The sequence below is a fragment of the Hemitrygon akajei genome, chromosome 11, assembly GCF_048418815.1.
Source record: "Hemitrygon akajei chromosome 11, sHemAka1.3, whole genome shotgun sequence".
In the NCBI taxonomy this organism is placed as follows: domain Eukaryota; kingdom Metazoa; phylum Chordata; class Chondrichthyes; order Myliobatiformes; family Dasyatidae; genus Hemitrygon; species Hemitrygon akajei.
Window position 1 is genome coordinate 86,691,006 of NC_133134.1, and position 23,350 is coordinate 86,714,355.

General features: G+C 41.7%; 1 protein-coding gene across 1 annotated transcript in view; it reads right to left on the reverse strand.

Annotated features, from left to right (window-relative positions):
• The window catches only part of LOC140735815 (ras GTPase-activating-like protein IQGAP1), a 247,891-nt gene that overhangs the window by 206,358 nt on the left and 18,183 nt on the right, over nucleotides 1-23,350 (reverse strand). Inside the window, 6 exon segments of the mRNA XM_073061320.1 lie at nucleotides 696-809; nucleotides 2,508-2,575; nucleotides 4,176-4,252; nucleotides 8,231-8,308; nucleotides 14,958-15,114; nucleotides 18,341-18,440. Coding sequence (XP_072917421.1) covers nucleotides 696-809; nucleotides 2,508-2,575; nucleotides 4,176-4,252; nucleotides 8,231-8,308; nucleotides 14,958-15,114; nucleotides 18,341-18,440 — 594 coding nt within the window.

Here is a 23,350-nt window from a genome sequence, read left to right on the forward strand (position 1 = left end):
ATTTGTCTTCTTTTGCACTTTGTCTGTTTGTCAATCTGTTAATGCATAGTTTTTTTTAATTAATTCTATTGCATTTCATTATTTTCCTGTAAAAGCCTTAAAGAAAATGTATGGTAACAGACTCAGTGGCTGTTTTATTATATACACTTGCTCGTTAATGCAATTATTTAATCAGCCAATCATGTGGCAGTGACTCAATGCATAAAAGCATACATGCATGGGTCAAGAGGTTCAGTTGTTTAGACCAAACATCAAAATGGGGAAGAAATGTGACCTTTGACCGTGGAATGATTGTTGGTGACAGACAGATAGATTTGAGTATCACATAAACTGCTGACCTTCTGCAATTTTATGAACAGTCTCTGGAATTTACAAAGAATGGTGTGAAAATCAGTAAACATCCAGTGAGCTACAGTTCTCAGAGGTCAGAGGAAAATGGCCAAACTGGTTCAAGCTGACAGGAAGGCGACAGAAGCTCAAATAGCTGCTCATTACAACAGTGCTGTGCAGAAGAGAGCACACAGTACGTCGAACATTGGATGGCTGCAGCAGCTTAAGACCACACTGGCACCTGATAAAGTGGCCAGTCAGTGTATACATACTTAGATAATAAATTTACTTTGACAACCCAAATGGGCATAACACAGAGGTTGCCCAAATACGCAATATAAACATTTCTGGTACTCAAAACTTACCTGCTGCTTCATCAACCGAAAGTTCATTGGCCAAGATTCCACCAATCTTACTAAACGAGGGCATCTGTATTCCGTATTTGTCCAGCTCCGTTTTCATGTTATTGATCTCTTCCTCTGTAAGGAGAGCGGGAATCAGAACCCACCAAGCCAATTCAAATTCAAATGAGGTTGCAAGAGCGCTGAAGTAGAACAAAGCAGTCTGCACAATCAATGTTGCAACTCTTGCATTGTATTCACAACCTCCATCACTGTGACATGGTGACTGCAAATGACAACTACTAGATGCACTGTAGCAACTCCTGAAGGCTTCTGTCACAACACTTCCCTAATCAACGATATTCGCTGCCCTGGAGAACACCATTACCTCCATCATGATATTGAAATACAGTACTGTGCAAAAAAGTCTTAGACTCACATATATATAGTTATGGTGGACAAGACTTTTACACAGTACTGGAATAATTTTATGTAATTTCACTGTACTCCTGCAAAAAAAAATAACATGACATACGAGTGACAATAAACCTGATTCTGATACGAGTCTCCATTGTGGACTGGGGACAGGGAGAGGGGAAATCATGATTGGGAAAAGGGAATGGGAGAGGGAGGGGGACAGAGCGGGAAGCACCAAAGACATTCTGTAATGATCCAATAAACCAATTGTTTGGAATCAAATGACCTTGCCTGGTGATCCAGGGCTGAGTGTATCTGGACCCACATCACCCCTACCCCTGGCACTCCTTCTCTGCCACCTGTTCCACACCCGTCCCACATGGTTCCACCCTTGCTATTCCCAACATCTTCTACTCCTGCCAGATTTACAAACTCACCCTATGATCCACGTTGATAAATACAGTACTGTGCAAAAGTCTTAGGCACCCTAGCTATATATACACATGCCTAAGATTTTAGCACAGTGCTGTATTATCTGCTGTTTTTTTTCCATGTAAACCCTTGCCTCAACTCATTGACTAGACACAGATGCAGAGTTTGGAATATGATTAGTCTAGGACTATTTTTCCAGAAAGATCTCACTGAAAATTACCAAGTTGTTCATGTACATGACAGAATACATATTCCCCCGGTTGAAGAGATTAGATTGAGGGGGCGAAGTTTGAGAATAAGGGCAACAGGTGAATAAATATGTCTTCATACAGATGGCAAGGCTGTGGAAGGCCCAGTCCTGAATGAACATAACTCTGGAGAGCCTGTCATTGCATTCAATTAAAATAGAGATCAATAGATTTATGAACTTTATGAGATCAGTGGATATTGGCACAGAGTGGGAAGATTAGCCAAGATCTTAATGAACGGCAGAGCAGCTTCAAAGGGCTCAGATGAGACAGTAAAAATTGACCAAATTAAAATAAGAGGAAATAGCATCCATTATAATGCTAAATCTACCAGAGACCAGGTAGGTTTCCACCTTAAACAACAGCAACAACTTGGAGTTATACAGTGCAATTAGCATTGTTTTATTTAGAGATAGACCATTGTAACAGGCCCTTCTGACACAATGAGCCTGCACACCCAATTTCACCCCTTAACCAATTAACCTACTAACAAGTACATCTTTGGAATGTGGGAGGAAACTGGAGCACCTGGAGGAAACCCACATGATCACAGGGAGAAGGTACAAACTCCTTACAGACAGCAGCAGAATTGAATCCAGATCACTGGCACTGTGGTAGCATTATGATAACCACTACTATTGTAGCACCCCAACCACAGCAGGAGGGTGTGGTGGGATTATTTTGTGCTCAGCCGAACTAAAGCTGAAGATATACCAGCCAAGCAGGTGAGAGGCCTTACCTGTGAAATTGACCTTTCCGTACAGGTCCTGTATCTGTGGAGCCAGACCCAGCTTGAACAAGTAAAGGCTGCAAAACAATTGAGGAAAACTTATTTCCCAGCAAAGTGCAAAACACCAATCTACTACTTGTTGTTTGTACTGTTGCAAGAGTAAGGAAATGTGATTGAACACAACCAAACACAAGAAAACCTGCAGATGCTGGAAATTCAAACAACACACACAAAATGTTGGTGGAACGCAGCAGCTATAGGAAGAAGTACAGTTGACATTTCATGTTTGCGTTTTTTAAATCTCAACCGGAAACGTCGACTGTACTCTGCATTTTGTGTGTGTTGCTTGAACACAACCAATTTTTACACAGGTGAATCAAAATTAAGCCTTACCTCAATATACCATGCTGGAAGAATTTTTGTAAGAAAGCACAGTGGAATCAAAGATAGATGGAACAAAGTAGAAAATTACAAAATTGGTAATCAGTTTAATATCTTTACATATAGCAAGATAAAGTGAATTTTTTAATTTTGTATGCCATCTGTATGGATCTTTCTAATACAAGTACAAAGGAAAAGCCAGAACAGAATGCAGAAGTATGTGGATTTACAACACAGGATGTATACAGTTATGGCTACAGAGAAAGACAGACAGACATATTTTATTGATCCCGAGGGAAACTGGGTTTCATTACAGCCGCACAAACCAAGAATAGTAAAGAAATATAGCAATATAAAACCATAAATAATTAAATAATAAGAAGTTAATCGTGCCAAGTGGAAATAAGTCCAGGACCAGCCTATTGGCTCAGGGTGTCTGAAACTCCGAGGGAGGAGTTGTAAAGTTTGATGGCCACAGGCAGGAATTACTTCCTATGACGCTCAGTGTTACATCTCAGTGGAATGAGTCTCTGGCTGAATGTACTCCTGTGCCTAAACAGTACATTATGGAGTGGATGGGAATCATTGTCCAAGATGGCATGCAACTTGGACAGCATCCTCTTTTTAGACACCACTGTCAGAGAGTGCTGTATAGATAGATTTTTTAAGTTGCAACGGCTACATCTATGTAATTAAGAGATAAAGATCACCCCTTGATCAGAATCAGGTTTATTATTACCAACATAATGTCATGAAATGTGTTGTTATGTGGAGAAGTACAGTGAAAAACAATATACTACAAGCTAAAGAAATTAAAATATTAAATACAAGTCCATTCAAGGGTCTGATAGAGCAGGATAGAAGCTGTCCTGATGATACATGCTTTCAACCTTTTGTATCTTCTTCCTAATGAAAGGGGCGAAAAGGAAAAACTATCTGGGGTGGAGAGTATGTTGGCTACTTTCCCAAGGCAACATAGTATAGACAGAAGCAATGGAGGGGAGGCTAATTTTCATGATAGTTGCATTCACAGCAATAAAAAGCAACACCAAGAAAGAAAATGATCCATTGGTGAGGATTTAGGGATCCTGTAGAGGCAAGGGATTGAAGCTCTAGACTTCAGTGCCCTGAGCTGATTCAGCTCTATTTTGGGTCATGTAATTACACACACGCATGCCCAGGGGTCAGAATTGAAGGAGAGTAAAGATCATAGAGGACTATAGGTGGAAAGAGGTTACAAATACGAGATTACAATTTCAATTTCTGATGAAACTATCCACTTTACACAGATCGTACCTGAAAGCATGAATGCAATAAACAACACGGGGAATATTCTTCTTGTCATAGATGTCCGTTGTTTCTGGGTAAAATATCTGGAAATAAAACCAACAAACTTTATCATGTAGATTTGAAATTCTATAGCATTTTACACAATTCACAGTATTTTGTGATAGACTTTTCTCACTGACAAATGTCATGAGATGTTTTGTAACAGCAGTACAGTGCAATCCATAGTTCAAACAGAGAAAAGAAGTGACTTAGTACGCACAGGATGGTTCACTGTCCGTTCAGAAATCTGAACCAAGGGGAAGAAGCTGTTCCTAAAACACTAAGTGTGCGTCTTCAGGCTCTTGCCCCTCCTCTCTGCTGGTCGTAATAAGAGAGTATGTCACGAGTGATAGTGGTCCCCAAAGATGGATGCTGTATTTCTAAGCTTTTTGAAGATGTCCTCAATCGGTGAGGCTAGTGCCTACAATGAAGCTACGGTAGCTCAGTTTGTAACCCTCTGCAGCTTTTTCCAGTCCTGTGCAGTGGCCTCTTCACACCAGACATTCCAACCAGCTAGAATGCTCTCCACGGCACATCTGTAGAAATACGATAGTCTTTGTGACGTACCAAATCCCCTCAAACTCCTAATTTAAACCTGCAAAAAGGAAAGGGAAGATGGGGGCAAATAATTCCCATCACAGGGCATTTTCTCACCCTTAAGTCCTATTTTTTGGAAGAAAACAGGGTGAAAGAACAAAAATCAATCAATATAAATGATTGAAATACACTGAGTCCACTTTATTAGGTACACCTGCTTGTTGCTGCAAATATCTAATCAGCCAACCGCATGGCAGCAACTCAATGCATAAAAGCATGCAGACATGGTCAAGTGGTTCAGTTGTTATTCAGGCCAAACATCAGAATAGGGAAGAAATATGTTCTAAGTGACTTTGACCATATAATGATTGTTGATGCCAGGCAGGATTGTTTGAACATCTCAAACTGATCTCCTGCTATATTCCACACAGAAAATGATGCAAAAGAAAAAACAAAAACATCCAGTGAGCAGCAGTTATGTGAGCTAAAACGCCTTGTTAATGAGTGAGATCAGGGAATGACCAAACTGTTTCAAGCTGACAGGAAGGCGACCAACTCAAATTAACTATACATTACAAAAGTGATGTGCAGAACATCTTTGAACACACATGTTGAACCTTGAAGTGGATGGAGTAAACAGCAGAAGACCACACAGAGTTCCATTCCTGTACCTAAGTGGTCATTGAGCGTACATGCCGATGTTCTGCTATCCTAGAACTATCTGTCCAAAACCATTGCAAGAGCACCTTCACCACATGGAATGCTGCTGTTCAAAATATGACTTCTCAGGAATACGGACCTTGCCAACACTGTCTGTTGAACTATAATCAGTGCAATTTGACCCACTGCATAAAAGGTGGGGTGATATGTATTTGAACAAGTGGCAAAGCAGCATAGCAGTTAATGCAAACACCTTAGGGCTAGCAGCAAGATCGGGGTTGTCTGTAAGGAATTTGTACACTTTCTCCGGGTGGGTTTCATCGAAGTGCCTCAGTTTCCACCCACATTCAAATGATGTATGGGTTAGAGTTAATGATTTTAGGCATGCTATGTTGGCACCTGAAACATGGCGACATATGTCCTGAATGATGCATTTTACTGAATATTTCAATGTATATATAACAAATAAAGCAAACCTTTATATGCCATTGGTGAGGCCTCACTTGGAGTATTGTGTATAGAGTTGGTCAGCCTATTATAGGGAAGACTTGCTTAAACTGGGAAGAGTACAGAGAAGATTTACAAGGAGGTTATCAGGACTAGAGTACCTCAGTTATAGGGAGAACTTGGCCAGACTAGATCTTTATTCCTTGGAACATAAATGAATCAGTGACAACCTTGTAGTAGCATTTAAGATTATGAGAGATACTACACATGGTAATAGTCATTTCCCCAAGGTAGGAGAGTTCAAAACTAGAGGATCATTGGTTTAGGGTGAGAGGAGAAAGGTTTAAAAGGGACCCAAGGGGCAAAGTTTCCCCACACAGAGTGATGAGTATATGGAATGAACTGCCAAAGGAAGTGGTTGAGGTAGGTACAGTAGAATCATTTTAAGTACAGGTCCACAATCCCTTAACCGAAATTCTGAAATCCAAAAAGCTCCAAAAACCAAAGCTTTTTTCGTGGAGTGTGGAGTGTGTCGTAACAAAGCTTGTTTGGCACGCCAACAGCTGACGTCACTCAGGTGTGACGTGGCAGCAGTAGCAGAGGCCACCAGATATCAGTTGTGGATCAGTGCTCGTACTGGTTACACATGCATTTGCTGTTCGCTGATATTTTGTGTTCACTGTTGACTTTGCTTAATTTCACTGTGAAAATGTTAAAAAGAGCTGCAGATACCCCAATGGGTAACAATGAGAAAAAGAGAAGGAAGCATCTATCATTATCAATAACGCAGAAAGTGGAGTTATTGCAGAAGCTTGATCGTGGTGTGTCTGAGCGGCATCTTACTGAAGAATATGGTGTCAGAACTACCACTGTATACGATTTAAATAAACAGAAAGACAAGTTATTGAACTTTTATGGTGATAGTGATGACCAATAAGTCATTTACCATGTGTTTGATTCAGTTTGTTTGAAGCTGTATATTTTAATGTTTTATTGAATGTTTTTGTTGGAAATAAAATGTACTAGTGTATTTATGGTCTATAATTAGCCCACTATTTCATTTATCAGTATATTACTCTATAAATAAACTGTAATAGTATTTGTAAAAAAGCATGGATTGGGAAAACCCAGAAGTTCTCTCTCCAGCACTCGTTTGAGCAAGTACAGACTTTTTTCCTTGGCATTATTCCATAAGCAATACAGTATAACAACTATTTACATAACATTCACATTGTATTAGGTATTATAAGTCATCTAGAGATGATTTAAAGTATACTGGAGGATGTGCATAGGTCCGGAGGTCCCCCGGGTCCTAAAGTCCACTCACATAGAGACAGGTTAATTATCAATTTTCTGAAATCCGAAAAATTCTGAATTGGGAAATGCAACTGGCCAAGGATTTTGGGTAAGGGATTGTGGACCTGTACTTAGATAATTACCTGAGGACTGGGCTTTGAAGAAGCTGGACCTAGCAGGTATGCACCGTGTGCAGCATGAACTCAATGAGCAGAAGTATTGCTCTAAGAAATATGGAATATAGATGGTCTGAAAGGATTTTTATGAAAGAGTGGAGCAATGTATTTAGTTCTATTTTTTGCAGAAGCCTGTCAGTCTGATATTCATGTTCAGTTTATTGTCATTCAACCATATACATGTAGACTGGCAATAAAACAACGTTCCTCCATGTATATACACACACAAAAATTAACAAATAATAAAGGGTGCAATCATGACACGTTGAAAAGTAAACTATATGCATTAGAGCATAAAACACTACAGCGCAGTACAGGCCCTTTAGCTCAGTGTTGGGCTTCAGCAGAATTTTACTTCCATTCCCACAATCTTCAAACAGATACGCCAAGTTCCAAGTACAACTCAGAACTATGTCTACCCGTAATGTGCTTTCAGGCATCACCCAGGAAGTAATTAAGGTAACACAGTAGCATAGTAGTTAGCTCATCATTTCGTAATGCCAGCTGCACAATCGGGGTTGCTGTGTTGTCTGTTAGGAGTTTGAATGTTCTCTCTGTGGTTTCCTCTGGGTGATCCAGATTCCTCCCATATTCCAAAGACATATGGGTTAGGGTTAATCATTTGTGGGCAGCAGAATTGTGGCAACACTTGGGGTCTGCTCCCATCCAGCATGTTGGGCTGTGTTGGTCATTGAGACAAACAATCCATTTTACTGTATGCTTCAATGTACTTGTGACAAATACAGCCACTCTTAAGGATAGGGGTTTTATTAAGAATAAACCAGCCCCATCAACCTGCCTTGCTAGTGTTATGTTTGCAAATTCAACACTCAGAATTGATCACAAAGCCTCAATAAAAATAAATATTCCAAGTGAGGAAAGAAGAAAATAAGTCCTATACTGTACCGATGGGAGGGCAATCTTGGCCATTGCATTCAGCCAGTGGTTGATGTTGTCAGTGTGTCTGAAGTGCAGCCCAGTTGCCTGTACAAACACAAATTTGCACTATTAAACTCAATAGGTACATTTAATGTCAAATAAATGTAAACAATATACATCCCAAAATTCTTTTTCTTCGCAAACATCCATGAAAATAGAGAAGTGCCACGAAGAATGAATGACAGTTAAATGTTAGATTAGTATATGTTCCCACCTGAGTCTAGGCTAAGAGAATAGCGGACAGAGTAAATAAACAATTGCTGGCACCTGCTGCATAGGAACAGAATTAGGCAGTTTGGCCAATCGAATCTGCTCCATCATTCAATCATGACTGATCCTCATTTCCCCTCCTCAGCCTTCTCCCCTTAACCTTTGATGCTGTGTCCAATCAAGAACCTATCAAGCTTTGCCTTAAATGCACCCAACGACCTGGCCTCCACACTTTCCTGTGGTATTAAATTCCACAAATTCACCACACTCTGGCTAAAGAAATTTCACTGCATCTTTGTTTTACATGGATGCCTGTCTATCCTGAGGCTGTGCCCTCTTGTTCTAGACTCGCCCACCATGGGAAACATCCTTTCCACATCTACTCTGTCTAGGCCTTTCAACAATCAAAAGGTTTCAATGAGATCCCACCCCCACCTTTCTAAATTCCAGCAAGTACAGACCCAGAGCTATCAAACATTCTTGTATAACATTTTCATTCCTGGAATCATCCCCGTGAACCTCCTCTGAACCCTCTCCAAAGTCAGTACATCTTTTCTCAGATGAGGAGCCCAAAACTGTTCACAGTACTCAAAATGAGGCCTCACCGGTGCCTTATAAAGCCTCAGCATCACATCCTTGCTCTTTTATTCTAGACCTCTTGAAATGAATGCTAACATTGCATTTGCCTTCCTCACCACCGACTTGACCTGCAAGTTAACCTTTAGGGTGTTCTGCACAATGACTCACAAATCCCTTTGCATCTCACACTTTTGAGATTTTCTCCTCATTTAGAAAATAGTCTGCACATTTATTTCTACTACCAAAGTGCATGACCATGCATTTTCCAACACTGTATTTCATTTGCCACTTTCTTGCTCATTCTCCTAATCTGTCAAAGTCCTTCTGCAGCCTGCCTGTTTCCTCCACCAATCTTCGTATCATCTGCAAACTTGACAACAAAGTCATCTATTCCATCTAAATCATTGAAATACAGTATAAAAAGTGGTCCCGACACCACTAGTCACTGGCTGCCAAACAGAAAAGCACCCTTTTATTCCCACTCACTGCCTCCTACCAATCAGCCAATGCTCTAATCATGCTAGTAACTTTCCTGTAATACCATGGGCTGTTAACTTGGTAAGCAGCCTCATGTGTGGCACCTTGTCAAAGGCCTTCTAAAAGTCAACATATGTAACATCCACTGTATCCCTTTATCTCCTCAAAGAATTCCAACAGATTTGTCAGGCAAAATTTTCCCTTAAGGAGACCATGCTGACTTTGTCCTAGCTTGTCTGGTGTCACCAAGTAATCCATAACCTCATCCTTAACAATTGACTCCAACATCTTCCCAACCACTGAGGCCAGGTTAACTAATCTATAATTTCCTTTCTGCTGCCTTTCTTAAGAGTGGAGTGACATTTGCAGTTTTCCAGTCATCCGTGCCAGAATCCAACGATTGTTGAAAAATCATTACTAATGCCTCCAGAATCTCTACCACTACCTTTTTCAGAACCCTCGAGTGCAGTTCATCTGGTCTGAGTGACTTATGCACCTTCAGCTTTTTGAGCACCTTCTCCCTAGGCATAGTAACTGCACTCACTGCTCTTCTCTTACACCCCTCAACATCTGACACTATAGGTGCCTTCCACAGTGAAGACTGATGCAAAATATTTAGTTCATCAGCCATCTCCTTGGCCTCCGATATTATTTCTCCGGCCTCATTTTCTAGCTGTCCTATATCCACTCATTTCTCTTTTTTTTTTATACTTGAAAAAAACTTTGATATTGTTTGCTAGCTTGATTTCATATTTCATCTCTCCCTCCCATGATCCTTTTAGTTGCTCTCTGTAGGGTTTTAAAAACTTCTCAATCCTCTGTCTTCCCACTAATTTTTGCTTTGTTGTATATCCTCTCTTTTGCTTTTGCCTTCCCTTGTCAGCCATGGTTGTATTATTTTGCCATTTCCAATTTTGGAATGCAGTACATCTATCCTGCATCTTCTTCATTTTGCCCAGAAACTCATGCATGCCATTGCTATTCTGCTGTCATCCCTGCCAGCATCTCCTTCCAATTTACTTTGGCCAACTCTCTCATACCATTGTAATTTCCTTTACTCCACTGAAATACTGCTGCATCAGACTTTACTTTCTCCCCATCAAATTTCAAGTTGAACTTAGTCATATTGTGATCACTGCCTCCTAAGGGTCCTTTTACCTTAAGCTCCCTAATCACCTCTGGTTCATTACATAACACCCAATCCAGTATTGCTGGTAAGCTCAATGACAAACTGCTCTTAAAAGCCATCTGTAGGCATTCAACAAACTCAGTCTCTTGAGATCCATTTCCAACCTAATTTTCCCAATCAATCTGCATATTGAAATCTTCCATGGCTATAACATTGCCCTTTTGACATACCTTTTCTATTTCATGTTATAATCTGAGATACACTTCCCAGCTACTGTTGGGAGGCCTGTACACAACTGCTACCAGGGTCCTTTTACCCTTGCAGTTTCTTAAATTAACCCATAGGATCAGAAGATGTTGAATCCCTATGTCATATCTTTCTACTGATTTGATGCCATTCTTTACCAGCAGAGCCACGCCACCCCTCTGTCTACCTTCCTATCCCCCCGATACAATGTGTAACCTTAAGCTCCCAACTACAACCATCCTTCAGCCATGATTTTGTGATGGTCACAACATCATCCCCAACAATCTGTAATAGTGCAACAAGATCATCACCTTATTTCTTACACTCTGTGCATTGAGATAAAACACTTTGAGTGCTGTATTTGCTACCCTTTTTGATTCTGTATCCTTAATGCACAAATACTCACTCTGCTGCCTGTAATTATGCCCTATCATCTGCCTGCTCTTCCTGACAGTCTGACTGCATGCTATCTTTGCTTTTTTACCATCTGTCCTACTCATTGCCATCTTTATTTGTATGTAATCTACACTGCAAATATCAGGCCTTGATAGCATCTGTCTGGATTTGATGTGGAGACCTGAATTCTGTGAAACTCAGCAGGAACTGTTCATGCCTAACATCATCAGGTCAAGGATGAAACCTGGGTCCTTCACTGCCCCTTCTCCAGTACTAGGATGAACATAGAACAGTACAGGACTTTCATCCCACGATGTTGTGCCAGCCTTTTAACCTACTCATGTAGGCCTTTCTAAAATTGATCTTAGAGTGGATGTGGAAAGGATGTTTCCTGTAGTGGGGGAGTCCAGGACTAGATGGCACAGACTCAGAATAGAAGAAAGTCCCTTTGGAACAGAGATGAGGAATTTCTTTCAAGTCAAGTCAAGTCACTTTTTATTGTCATTTCAACCATAACTGCTGGTACAGTACACAGTAAAAACGAGACAATGTTTTTCAGGACCATGGTGCTACATGAAACAGTACAAAAACTACACTGAACTATGTAAAAACAACACAGAAAAAAACTACACTAGACTACTGACCTACCCAGGACTGCATAAAGTGCACAAAACAGTGCAGGCATTACAATAAATAATAAACAAGACAATAGGCACAGCAGAGGGCATCAGTCCAGGCTCTGGGTATTGAGGAGTCTGATACCTTGGGGGAAGAAACTGTTACATAACCTGGGTCGTAAGAGCCCGAATGTTTCGATGCCTTTTCCCAGATGGCAGGAGGGAGAAGAGATCGTATGAGGGGTGCATGGGGTCCTTCATAATGCTGTTTCCTTTGCGGATGCAGCATGTAGTGTAAATGTCCGTGATGGCAGGAAGAGAGACCCCGATGATCTTCTCAGCTGACCTCACTATCTGCTGCAGGGTCTTGCAATCTGAGATGGTGCAATTTCTGAACCAGGCAGTGATGCAGCTGCTCAGGATGCTCTCAATACAACCCCTGTAGAATGTGATGAGGATGGGGGGTGGGAGATGGACTTTCCTCAGCCTTCGCAGAAAGTAGAGATGCTGCTGGGCTTTCTTTGCTATGGAGCTGGTGTTGAGGGACCAGGTGAGATTCTCCGCCAGGTGAACACCAGGAAATTTGGTGCTCTTTACGATCTCTACCAAGGAGCCATCGATGTTCAGCAGGAAGTGGTCGCTCCCTGCCCGCCTGAAGTCAACAACCATCTCTTTTGTTTTGTTCACATTCAGAGACAAGTTATTGGCTCTGCACCAGTCCGTTAGCCGCTGCACCTCCTCTCTGTAAGCTGACTCGTCGTTCTTGCTGAGGAGACCCACCGCGGTCGTGTCATCGACGAACTTGATGATGTGGTTCGAGCTGTGTGTTGCAGTACAGTCGTGGGTCAGCAGAGTGAACAGCAGTGGACTGAGCACACAGCCCTGGGGGGCCCCGTGCTCAGTGTGATGGTGTTGGAGATGCTACTCCCAATCCGGACTGACTGAGGTCTCCCAGTCAGGAAGTCTAGGATCCAGTTGCAGAGGGAGGTGTTCAGGCCCAGTAGGCTCAGCTTTCCAATCAGTTTCTGAGGAATGAATGTGTTGAATGCTGAACTGAAGTCTATGAACAGCATTCGAACATATGTGTCTTTTTTGTCCAGGTGGGTTAGGGCCAGGTGGAGGGTGAAGGCAATGACATCGTCTGTTGGACGGTATGAAAACAGCAAGGGGTCCAGTGAGGGGGACAGCAGGGTCTTGATGTGCCTCATGATGAGCCTCTGGAAACACTTCATGATGGTGGATGTGAGTGTAACAGGATGGTAGTCACCGAGGCAGGACACTGAAGACTTCTTCGGCACGGGGACGATGGTGGCGGCCTTGAAGCACGTTGGAAGGGTGGCACTGCTCAGGGAAATGTTGAAGACGTCAGTGAGAACATATTGGGCTAGAGGTTGGTGAATTTGTGAAGTTCATTTCCACAAATAGCTGCAGAGACCCAGTCACTGGGTAAATTTAAAGCCAAGGTTGATTGGCTCTTGATTAGTAACAGCATCAAAGATTATGGGGAGAATTCAGGAGAATGGGGTTGAGAGGGATAATAAATCACCCATGATGGGAGCAGACTCAATGGGCCTAATTCTGCTCCTGTGTCTTATGTAATCTAATAGTTCCTTCCCACATCGCCTTAAAATTTCATTCATCCATGTGCCTATCTAAGAGTCCCTTAAATGTCCCTAATGTATCCACCTCTACTGTGCACCTACCAATTTTTGTATAAAATAACCTACCTCTGACATCCCACCTATACTTTCCTCCAATCATCTTAAAACTAAGCCCATTCCTTTTAGCTATTTTTGCCCTGGGAAAAAGACTCTGGGTGTTTGTTCTATTTATGCCTCTTATCCTCTTGTTCACTTCTATCAGACACCTCTCATTCACCTTCACTCCTAAGAGTGGGTTAGGGTTCTGATTGGTGAAAGTAGCCACAGAGCTGCCCAACCTATGGAAAAAACCGAACTGTGACCTTAATCCAGACAGTAATGGTGACTCAGTCCTCAGACAAGCAGTTGAAATGCAGCCAATTCAAAGTGACTAACAAAGTGTTCAAAGGTAGCTATGCAGGAAGTCTCCAGGTTACCCCAGGGTTCTGTTCCTGAGAACTGTTCATAAACCAGACTCTTCGCAAGTCAGAAATGACAGAGGCAGCAGGTGCAGAGAGAGCAGCAGGTAGTCAGCCTCACTGACTCAACGAGTCAGTCTGCTCAACTCTATCCATCCCTTGTGGTAAATGTGGGGAGAGAAAGCACACATACTGTAAATGCCCTTTTTCCACCTGGCAGAAGGTGCCTGCAGCCCCACAGCAGCCAACAAATTTACCCCCATCCATCCTGGAGGTCTCTCAAATGCTCATTCATATCTGCAATCAGTCCAACAGTTGGGTGTTTATAACCTGGAGAGGACCTACACATATCTCAGACTATTTGATGATTGCCAATTAGTTCCACCCTGACCAGTTACACCCACAATGTCTGAGCACAGTATATTAAAATCTCTGAGGTAATAGACACTGTTCTTTACCACACTTTACATCAGTTTCCATGTGAAAGTTTCCTGGGGAAGCTTTCAATGGATGTGGAATCACTGGCACCAAACTGTACTTGGTATGTAGTGCAATGTCACATTTGATAAGACAGAGAGAACATTAAGTACACTCACATTACCAGAAGCATCCTGTGATCTCCCACCACTAGTAATAACATATTACCTGCCGCTAACAAAAGCACTCACCAATGTAATGAGCCCTTACTTTGACTCTTTGCCACTGAGACACTCAGGGAGGTTGAAATAGATTCTTAATTTAATTCTTAAATTATGTGTATATCAGGCCACTCTTTCATAATACTAGAAGCAGCACAGTGAGATGCTTCATGGACCAGTAGATATTGTTTTCATCGCAGAGTACAACTTGAGCTATTGCTCCATCTATCCGACCACATTATTTGTTGTTAAGGAAGGAACAACAGCCCCAGCAACCCCATAATTATTGATTATTGTTCTCTATGAATTAAACTGTACACCAATCAATTTGTGGTCTCCATACCTTGTACCTCAGTTGTTCTCGATCATAGATTTTCCGCTGTGGAACAACAGTAGGTGCAAAGCGGTGGCCCAGCTTAGCCAGAATTACACCATTCCTCAAGCTCTCCTCCAGATCAGTAGTTGGTGGAAGCTGCTCACCCAAGCAGGTCTCAATCCACCTAGACCAGAGCCAAAGATATACAAGGACAAGGTTAGCAGCAGAGGGATGTTGGCAATAGTGATCTCCCACAAGAGCCATTCATTCAATATCTCAGCCCATACTATAAATCAAGTGGCCATGGGAGCAATGCACATGTGACTGCTTGCTGATCGGAAGGGTGTTTGCCAACTGTGAGATCAAACATGTCATCAACTGTTCAACATTTTTCTTAAGACAAGAGGCAACTTCATACCGTGGGATTCAAATTTATAAAAGCTGCCATGAGGAAAGAGCAGGAAAGCTTCTAGCATTCATTTATATTTAAGAAGCTTTCTGGGGGTTTTTTAAGTTACGTAGCGCAGAGTTGGATTTTCCAGCCCTTCAAGCAACCCCCCCCCAGCAATTGCTCAACCCAATTGACCCAAACCTAATCACAGGACAATTTACAGTGAGCAATTCACCCACCCGGTATGTCTTTGGGCTGTGGGAGGAAACCAGAGCACCAAGGGAATGTGTGGGCTTTTCACAGGGAGAACATACACAGACTCCTTATAGAATGGTGCCAGAATTGAACTCCAAATTCCAGAATGCCCTGAGTTGTAATAGTGTTGTGCTAACCGCTACACTACCGTGGCACCCTGCAAGAAGGAATTCAATTAGATTAACATGCCCATCTCTGCTTTTCCCATCCTTAAAGCAAAGACAGGTTACTGGCACCTTAAAACCAGTCACTTCAAGCAGATGAGGTTTGACAGCCATAGCTGAAGCTCATCTAGGAGCCGGAAAATATTGACCTTAAAGCTCCACTGCCTTGCAGCTATACCTACATGGGGAAGGTTTTGAGTAAACCCCGAGGGAGAAATCCAAAGCCAGGGTCCCTAAGGCAGTTCTACATTGAGTTCAATGCTGACTGGCAACTCCTGCATTGCTGCTGGTGGTCACTTTGGGTTCATCGAAGCGTGGTGATGGGAGATTGTTACATGGGCAACAGCTTGCTCTCCATATCATATTGCCCAGGCTTGCGTATCTAGACAGCTAGAACCCAATTGCCATGGTCAACTCTGACTGACATCCGAGGCCTCAGACAAAGCAAAAATCCATGTTGGAGTTCAGTTCTACCAGTGAGTTTGACCAGGGAACACCATATGTAGTTGTACAGGACAAACACGGGCATTAATGAATGGCGTTATAAACTGAATGTGCCAGTTGTCCGGCTCCCACTCCCATTTCTTATGAGCCTTGACGATTCATGTACTTGTCTAGACTTTTTTTTTAAATTTAGAGACACATCTCTGTAACAGACCCTTCTAGCTCAAATATACCCATGTGACCAATTAATCTACTAACCCATTGTCTTTGAAATGTGGGAGGAAATGGAGCATCCAGAGGAAATCCGTGTGGTCACAGGGAGAACATTCAAATTTCTTAGAGATGGCAGCAGTATTGAAACTAAATCACTGGCACTATAATAGTGTTACGCTAACCACTATGCTACCGTGCCGCACCAATAATTTTTAAATGTTGCGAGTGTAACTGTTTCCTTTAAGCAGTGTGTTCCACATTCTAACCACCCTCTGGATGAAACAAAGCTCCCCCTCAGATTCCTTCTAAATGTCTCACCCTTTATCCTAAAACTTTGCCTTATAGTTTTCCTATCCATCTGCTACGGATAAGTTTCCTACCATCTACCCTAATTAATTTTGTACACCTCTATTTAGCTACTCATTTAGTCTCTTTTGCTCCAAAGAAACAACCCAGCCTCCAATCACAAATAAAACATTCAATCCCAGGCAACGTCCTGTTGAATAACCCTTGCACCATCTCCATTGTAATTTCTACAGCATGCTGTACTCCAGCTGCATCTGAACTGTTTTATGAAGTTACATCAAGCCCTCCTCCCTTTATATTCTGTGCCCTGCCTAGTGAAGGCAAGTACCATGTATTCCTTCTTCACCAGCTTAACCTCAGCTGCCACTTTTAAGGCTCCTTGGACTTGCTCACCAAGAATGTCCTTCATTCATGCACCCGGACAGTAATCTTGAAACGAAGAGCAGGGAAGGGGAAGCAATTATATTAAAGCAACAGGGGTGAGCCAGTTATCACCTCCGGTAAGTTCCAATAGTCATTTAAATCATGGCTGATACTCTTGCATAACATCTGATGCTTCAGATAACTAATTAGCACTCAGAAGCCAAGGTGGTGGTCAGTGGGGAAATCACCATGTTAACTATCATGAAAGAGAGCCTGTAAATTTTTCATTAGAGCCAAAGGCCACCCATAAAACTTATGCATTTTAATAAGTTAGGGCATGGCAGCATAGCTGTTAGCACATCGCTTTACAGCAGTCAGTTGTAGGATCAGGGTTCAATTCTTACCACTGTCTGTGAAGAGTTTAAGCTCTCCCTGTGACCATGGGTTTTGTCCATTTCCCTCCCACATTCTAAGACATATGGCCTATAGGTGCATATGCTAGGTCGGTGTTGGCGACACTTACCAGCTCAGCTGCCCAACACATTTGATTTGACACAAACAACGCATTTCATTGTATGTTTTGCTGTGTTGTAAAATGGTTTACAGAAAGTGCTTTATAAAAGGTGTAATGGTGACAACTTGGGGAAAGATAATAAATGAAAATTTACTTTATTACAGTATGGAATAGGCCCTTTTCAACCCAATAAGCTGCACCACACACCTATTTAATGCTAGCCTAATTACAGGTCAACTATCAAAGACCAATTAACCTACTAACCAGCAAGTCTTTGGACTGTGGAAGGAAACTGGAGCACCCGAAGTAAACCCATTGTGATGAACTACATATACCTGTCTGGACACGCCCCCCCCCCCCCCCCCCCGCTGACTGCTCCTGTGGCTCCTCCCACAGACCCCAGTATAAAGGCGATTGGAGGCACAGCCCCGGCCTCAGTCTCCAGGATGTTGTGTGGTGGTCACTTGCTTCTTGTGCTTTCTTCCAGCCTATAAAAGCCTACCTTAACCCACGTCTCAGAGTTATTGATGGTGCATCACCCATGCATTGTGTGTAGTGTATCAGGAGAATTCACTGTATTAGAATGAATATGCCTCATGATTACATGCAGGATGAGCATGTAACTGTGATCCATTGCGATACTGTATCGCAAGACAGGAACACACTTTTTTTATTCCCCATCCTGACTTGTCAGCTCCTGAGCCTGAATTTGGACTGACATACCACAATGAGGACAAAAGTCTTTGGAAAGCCATCTCACCGTTTGGCCTCCTCCAAGTGACAGAGATATTCATAGGCAATGTTTTGTCGCCTCTGTTCATCCATCTCTTCAGCAGTGAGTCGTTCACTGTCCAGACCATCTGCCAAAAGACAAGACAACAAAAATCACTCACACAATTTGACAGAAGTGCAAAAAGGCAACTTTCAAGAATTACATAGTTACTACATAAGCATCACAAGCCACAGCAGTATCCATAGATGAAAAAAGATACAATCAATCTTAAAAAATACTCAGGAAATGCAAAATCTGTAAACAATGAAATATTTACACCTACCCTAGTACAGTGATAGTTAGCATGGCTTTAGGTGGGGCCGATCATGTCTTACTAAGTTTATCAAGAACCCTTGCAGTGATGTAATGAGATCTTTACATCCAGAGAGAGCGGACAGAGTACTATTCCCTTTTACACAGCTGGACTATCAGTCACAAGAGAAAAGATGCTGGAAATCTTGAGCAACACTCACATAATGCTGGATGAACTCAGCAAGTCAGTCAGTATCTACACAGGGGAATAAACAAACAATGCTTCGAGCCAAGACCCTTCATCGACACCTGATGAACGGCCTCGACCCAAACCATAGACCATTTCCCTTCACAGATGCTTTCAATCAGAGTTCCTGCAGCAATTTTATGTGGGTTGCTGTAATATCAGTCTACATTTTGCACTCTGGACTGTGATATGAACCTCAGGTTGTTTACAGAAAGCTACAACTGGCAGTGCAAGTTAGTAGCCCACCTGAATTGGTAGTGCTAACTGTTTTAATTATGTATTTCACTAGACTAGGGAGAAGTCTTGCTCAGTGCATCAAACAGCTTACAAGTTAAATAAGTTCTGTGGAGTTTGCTCCATCACTCATATGTTGAAAGTTATGTTATGGAATAATGGGTTAAAAAACTTGAGATGTCATTGCAAAATAATATCTCAATATTGCAATACCAATAGTCAAGGTAGTGTGATCAGAAAGAAAATCATCCAAGTGAAAGGAAAGAACATAACGATACAGACAGTTTTCTTTAAGTTAGAAGCTTCGCAGATGTTGTTTAGCAGAGTTCTAAAACCAGCAGTCTGTACCACCAGTTTTGAAGCAAGGTCTGGCCACATTACTTCAGTGGAAACAAGATGAGCACACCATGATAATCAGAAGATACTGTAGATCAAGAGACCATGATGTTAGATAGAACACCCAATTTAAGCAATACCAGAGTGGACACGCAAAATAGATTCCTGAATAGGACAAACCATAGCTTCCTAAGTGAAGCCAAAGAGGGGGAAGGGAGACATTATGTAACTGGAAGAGGATTTGATTGAGGTATCTGTTCATTTGTGACATGGTGATGGTTAAGATACAGTACATTTGTCCAGTCCTTAAAATGAGTATGTTTGTGATACAGAAAAGCACAGCTAATCAAGAACTCTGAGATGAAACTAATGCTACAATTTGCTTAACATCCTAATTAGCTCAGGTAATTAAAGACCAAGAATGAAAGACAACAAACAATGCAGCTCAAGACAGTGATTACGTATTACTGGACTGTGAGGCAGCCTTCACAAGAGTGACAGGTCATTTGTTTTACAATTTCTTTATGAAGCAATCACACCCAAATTCATCTCTCTGGGAACTCCATTCCTTAACCCTTTGGGCAGCCTATGATCCTCAGAAAAAGTTAAAATCCTAAACCAGTTAGAAAGAAAAATTAAACATGAAGCCAGTGTGGTAGGCTTGCACTTTGTTTCTCTAGAAGAGAAAGAGGCAAGAGTTCAGAAACTTGCATCTGAGAAGTTTCTTATTGATCCTATTGATTGATCAACTTTATTTGTCATATATATTTACATACATTAGGAATTTACTGTGGTGTGATGGTCAGGGCACAACATGCAGCAAATAAAAAATTCAACAAATCTCAAAGTAAAGAATTATGTAAGATAAACATTATCTGTAAGTTTAAAAAGCTAATGAAGTTAGAGGTTAAAGGATGGATGTGGACGAAATGTTTGTGAATAAACACCGACATGTATTTACAATGTAAACAGCATATAATAAGTGTCTACATTGCAATGCAGAGACTTGAGGGAGGGGTTAACAAAACAGCTAACTAGAATGGTTGGCCAGATTAACTGTCTGGGGAAAGAAACTTTTAAGATGCCTTGATTTCTTTTTTAATAGACCTATAGACACTCACAGCAGAGCTACAGAGGAAGATACAGGCATTGGAAATGAGATGCTATCGCAACATCTTGGGCAACTCAAACTTGGACCGCATCACAAACGAGCAGGTCCGCAAGACCATCCAGCACCACATTGGCCCCCATGAAGACCTTCTCACAACGGTGAAGAAAAGAAAGCTGAGATGGTACGGCCACGTAACAAGATCCAGTGGCAGAAATATCTTTTGCAATTTCTGCACTGTCCTCAGGGAAATCTCCTGGACCTGATGGGTTCCCTGTGGAATTTTATAAATCATTCTCCTCACTTCTTTCTCCTCAGTTACTTTCAGTATTATCTGACTCGTTTAACTACGGCAAATTGCCACCCTCTTTCAATGAGGCATCTATTATTCTTCTTTTAAAAAAGGGCAAAGACCCAACAGAGTGTTCCTCGTACAGGCCGATCTCTCTGCTCAATGTTGATGTAAAGATCTTAGCTAAAGTTTTGGCTCATAGATTAGAAACCATTATTCCCTCCATTATCTCTGATGACCAAACAGGCTTTATTAAAAACCGTCTCCCTTTTTTTAAACATTCGGCGTCTATTTAATATTTTATACTCAGTTCCAACTGGGACTCCTGAATGTGTTATCTCCCTTGATGCGGAGAAAGCATTTGATCGTATAGAGTGGAACTACCTTTTTGCAGTCTTAGAAAAATTTGACCTCGGCCAAAGTTTCATCTCTTGGATCCAATTGCAGTACCTGTGTCCTACTGCTTCTGTTCTAACTAACTTTCAGAAATCCCAAGTATTCAATCTCAAACGTGGCACCCGTCAGGGATGCCCCGTAAGTCCCTTTCTCTTTGATTTGGCTATAGAACCTCTGGCGATAGCATTTCGAAAATGTCCTGAACTGACCGGGATTTGGAGAGGGGGTGTTGAGCATAAAGTCTCTCTCTATGCTGATGACTTACTACTCTTTCTCTCATATCCGTCTACATCCTTACCTCTAATGTTTTCACTTCTTGACCAGTTTAGCCAGATCTCTGGCTATAAACTCAACTTACATAAGAGTGAACTTTTCCCAATTAATAAAGAAGCACAAGAACTAATATTTCGTGATCTCCCTTTTAAAGTAGTCCATAATCAATTTACTTATCTTGGAATTACAGTCACAAGGAAGTTTAAAGATCTCTTTCGTGAAAACTTTGTCAATCTTTCATATGCTACAAAACAGAGTCTGGTACAATGGTCACCTCTATCTATGTCCTTGGTAGGTCGTATCAATGTTGTCAAAATGTATGTTCTCCCCAAATTTTTATACTTATTTCAATCTATCCCAATTTTTATTCCTAAATCTTTTTTTGATTCCTTAGACTCTATTATTTTGTCATATCTGTGGCAGAATAAGCGCTCTAGAATTAATAAAATCCACCTCCAAAAATCTAAAAAAGAGGGTGGCATGGCTTTACCTAACTTTCGCTTATATTACTGGGCAGCTAATATACGTTGTGCTGCCTTCTGGTCTTTCTTCCACGGTCAACCTGAGTGCCCTAACTGGTTGGCAATGGAGTTGAGCTCCACTAAAGAAGTATCTATATCTGCACTTCTTGGCTCTGCACTCCCTAGCAGTCTGCCCAGATCAATAGCTAATCCTCTGGTTAGACACACTTTGCGTATATGGGCTCAGTTCAGGAAATGCTATGGTTTCCAGGGGTTTTCCATTTCTAGCCCTGTCGCACATAATCACCTTTTTTTACCTACCACGTTCGATTCAGCATTCCATGTTTGGTACAGGAAGGGCATTAGACATTTTGAAGATCTCTTCATTGATAACCGCTTCGCTTCTTTTCAACAGCTCTCTGTTAAGCTCAACCTGCCTAACACTCACTTTTTCAGATATCTCCAAATCCGACACTTTACTGCTCCTTTAATTCCTAACTTTCCTGAAATGCCTGCGAAAAATGCTATGGACCTATTTCCCTCCATTAATCCACTAGGTAAAGGTTTAATTTCAATTATCCAAGATAAACTAGCAGCCTTACGACGGGCCCCTGTGGATAAAATTAAAATGGCCTAGGAGCAGGATTTAAATATCTCCTTATCCGAGGAGAGCTGGGACTCAGTTCTCAAATCGGTTAACTCAACCTCTCTTTGTGCTCGCCATTGTCTCTTACAGTTTAAGATTGTTCATAGAGCCCATATGTCTAAACCTAAACTATCTCGATTCTACCCTGGCATTAGTCCGCTCTGTGATAAATGCAAGAGGGGCGTGGCCTCTCTCATCCATATGTACTGGCTCTGTCCTAGCTTGGAGAAATTCTGGAAAGATGTCTTCACTACACTATCGGGTATTCTGAATCAGCACCTAGAACCTAACCCCTTAATTGCTCTGTTCGGTTTTTGGGGCGAGACAGATTTATGTCTGGGTCCGACCAAATGCCGAATACTATCCTTTGCCTCTCTCCTGGCGAGACGCTTGATCCTCCTTAGATGGAGAGATGTTGCCCCGCCCACTCATGCGCAATGGCTTAACGACATTATGGCCTGCTTGGACCTCGAAAAAATTCATTATTCAGTTCTCAATTCGGATTTAAAGTTCCATAAGGTCTGAGGACCTTTTATCGAGTACTTTCATAACCTTCCTCTTGACTAGGGTTTTTCTTTCTTTTCGGTCCCTTGCTTTCAGCTCCCTTTTTTTTTCTGGTAGTAGGCATTATTATCCTCTGTTGCTAAGTGTATTCACAGTCTGGGAATTTGACTGTCCAGACTTATACTCTCTATATTGTGTGGTGGTTGGTCTGGAATTATTGTTTTTTTTCTTGTGTTGTGGGGTTTGGGG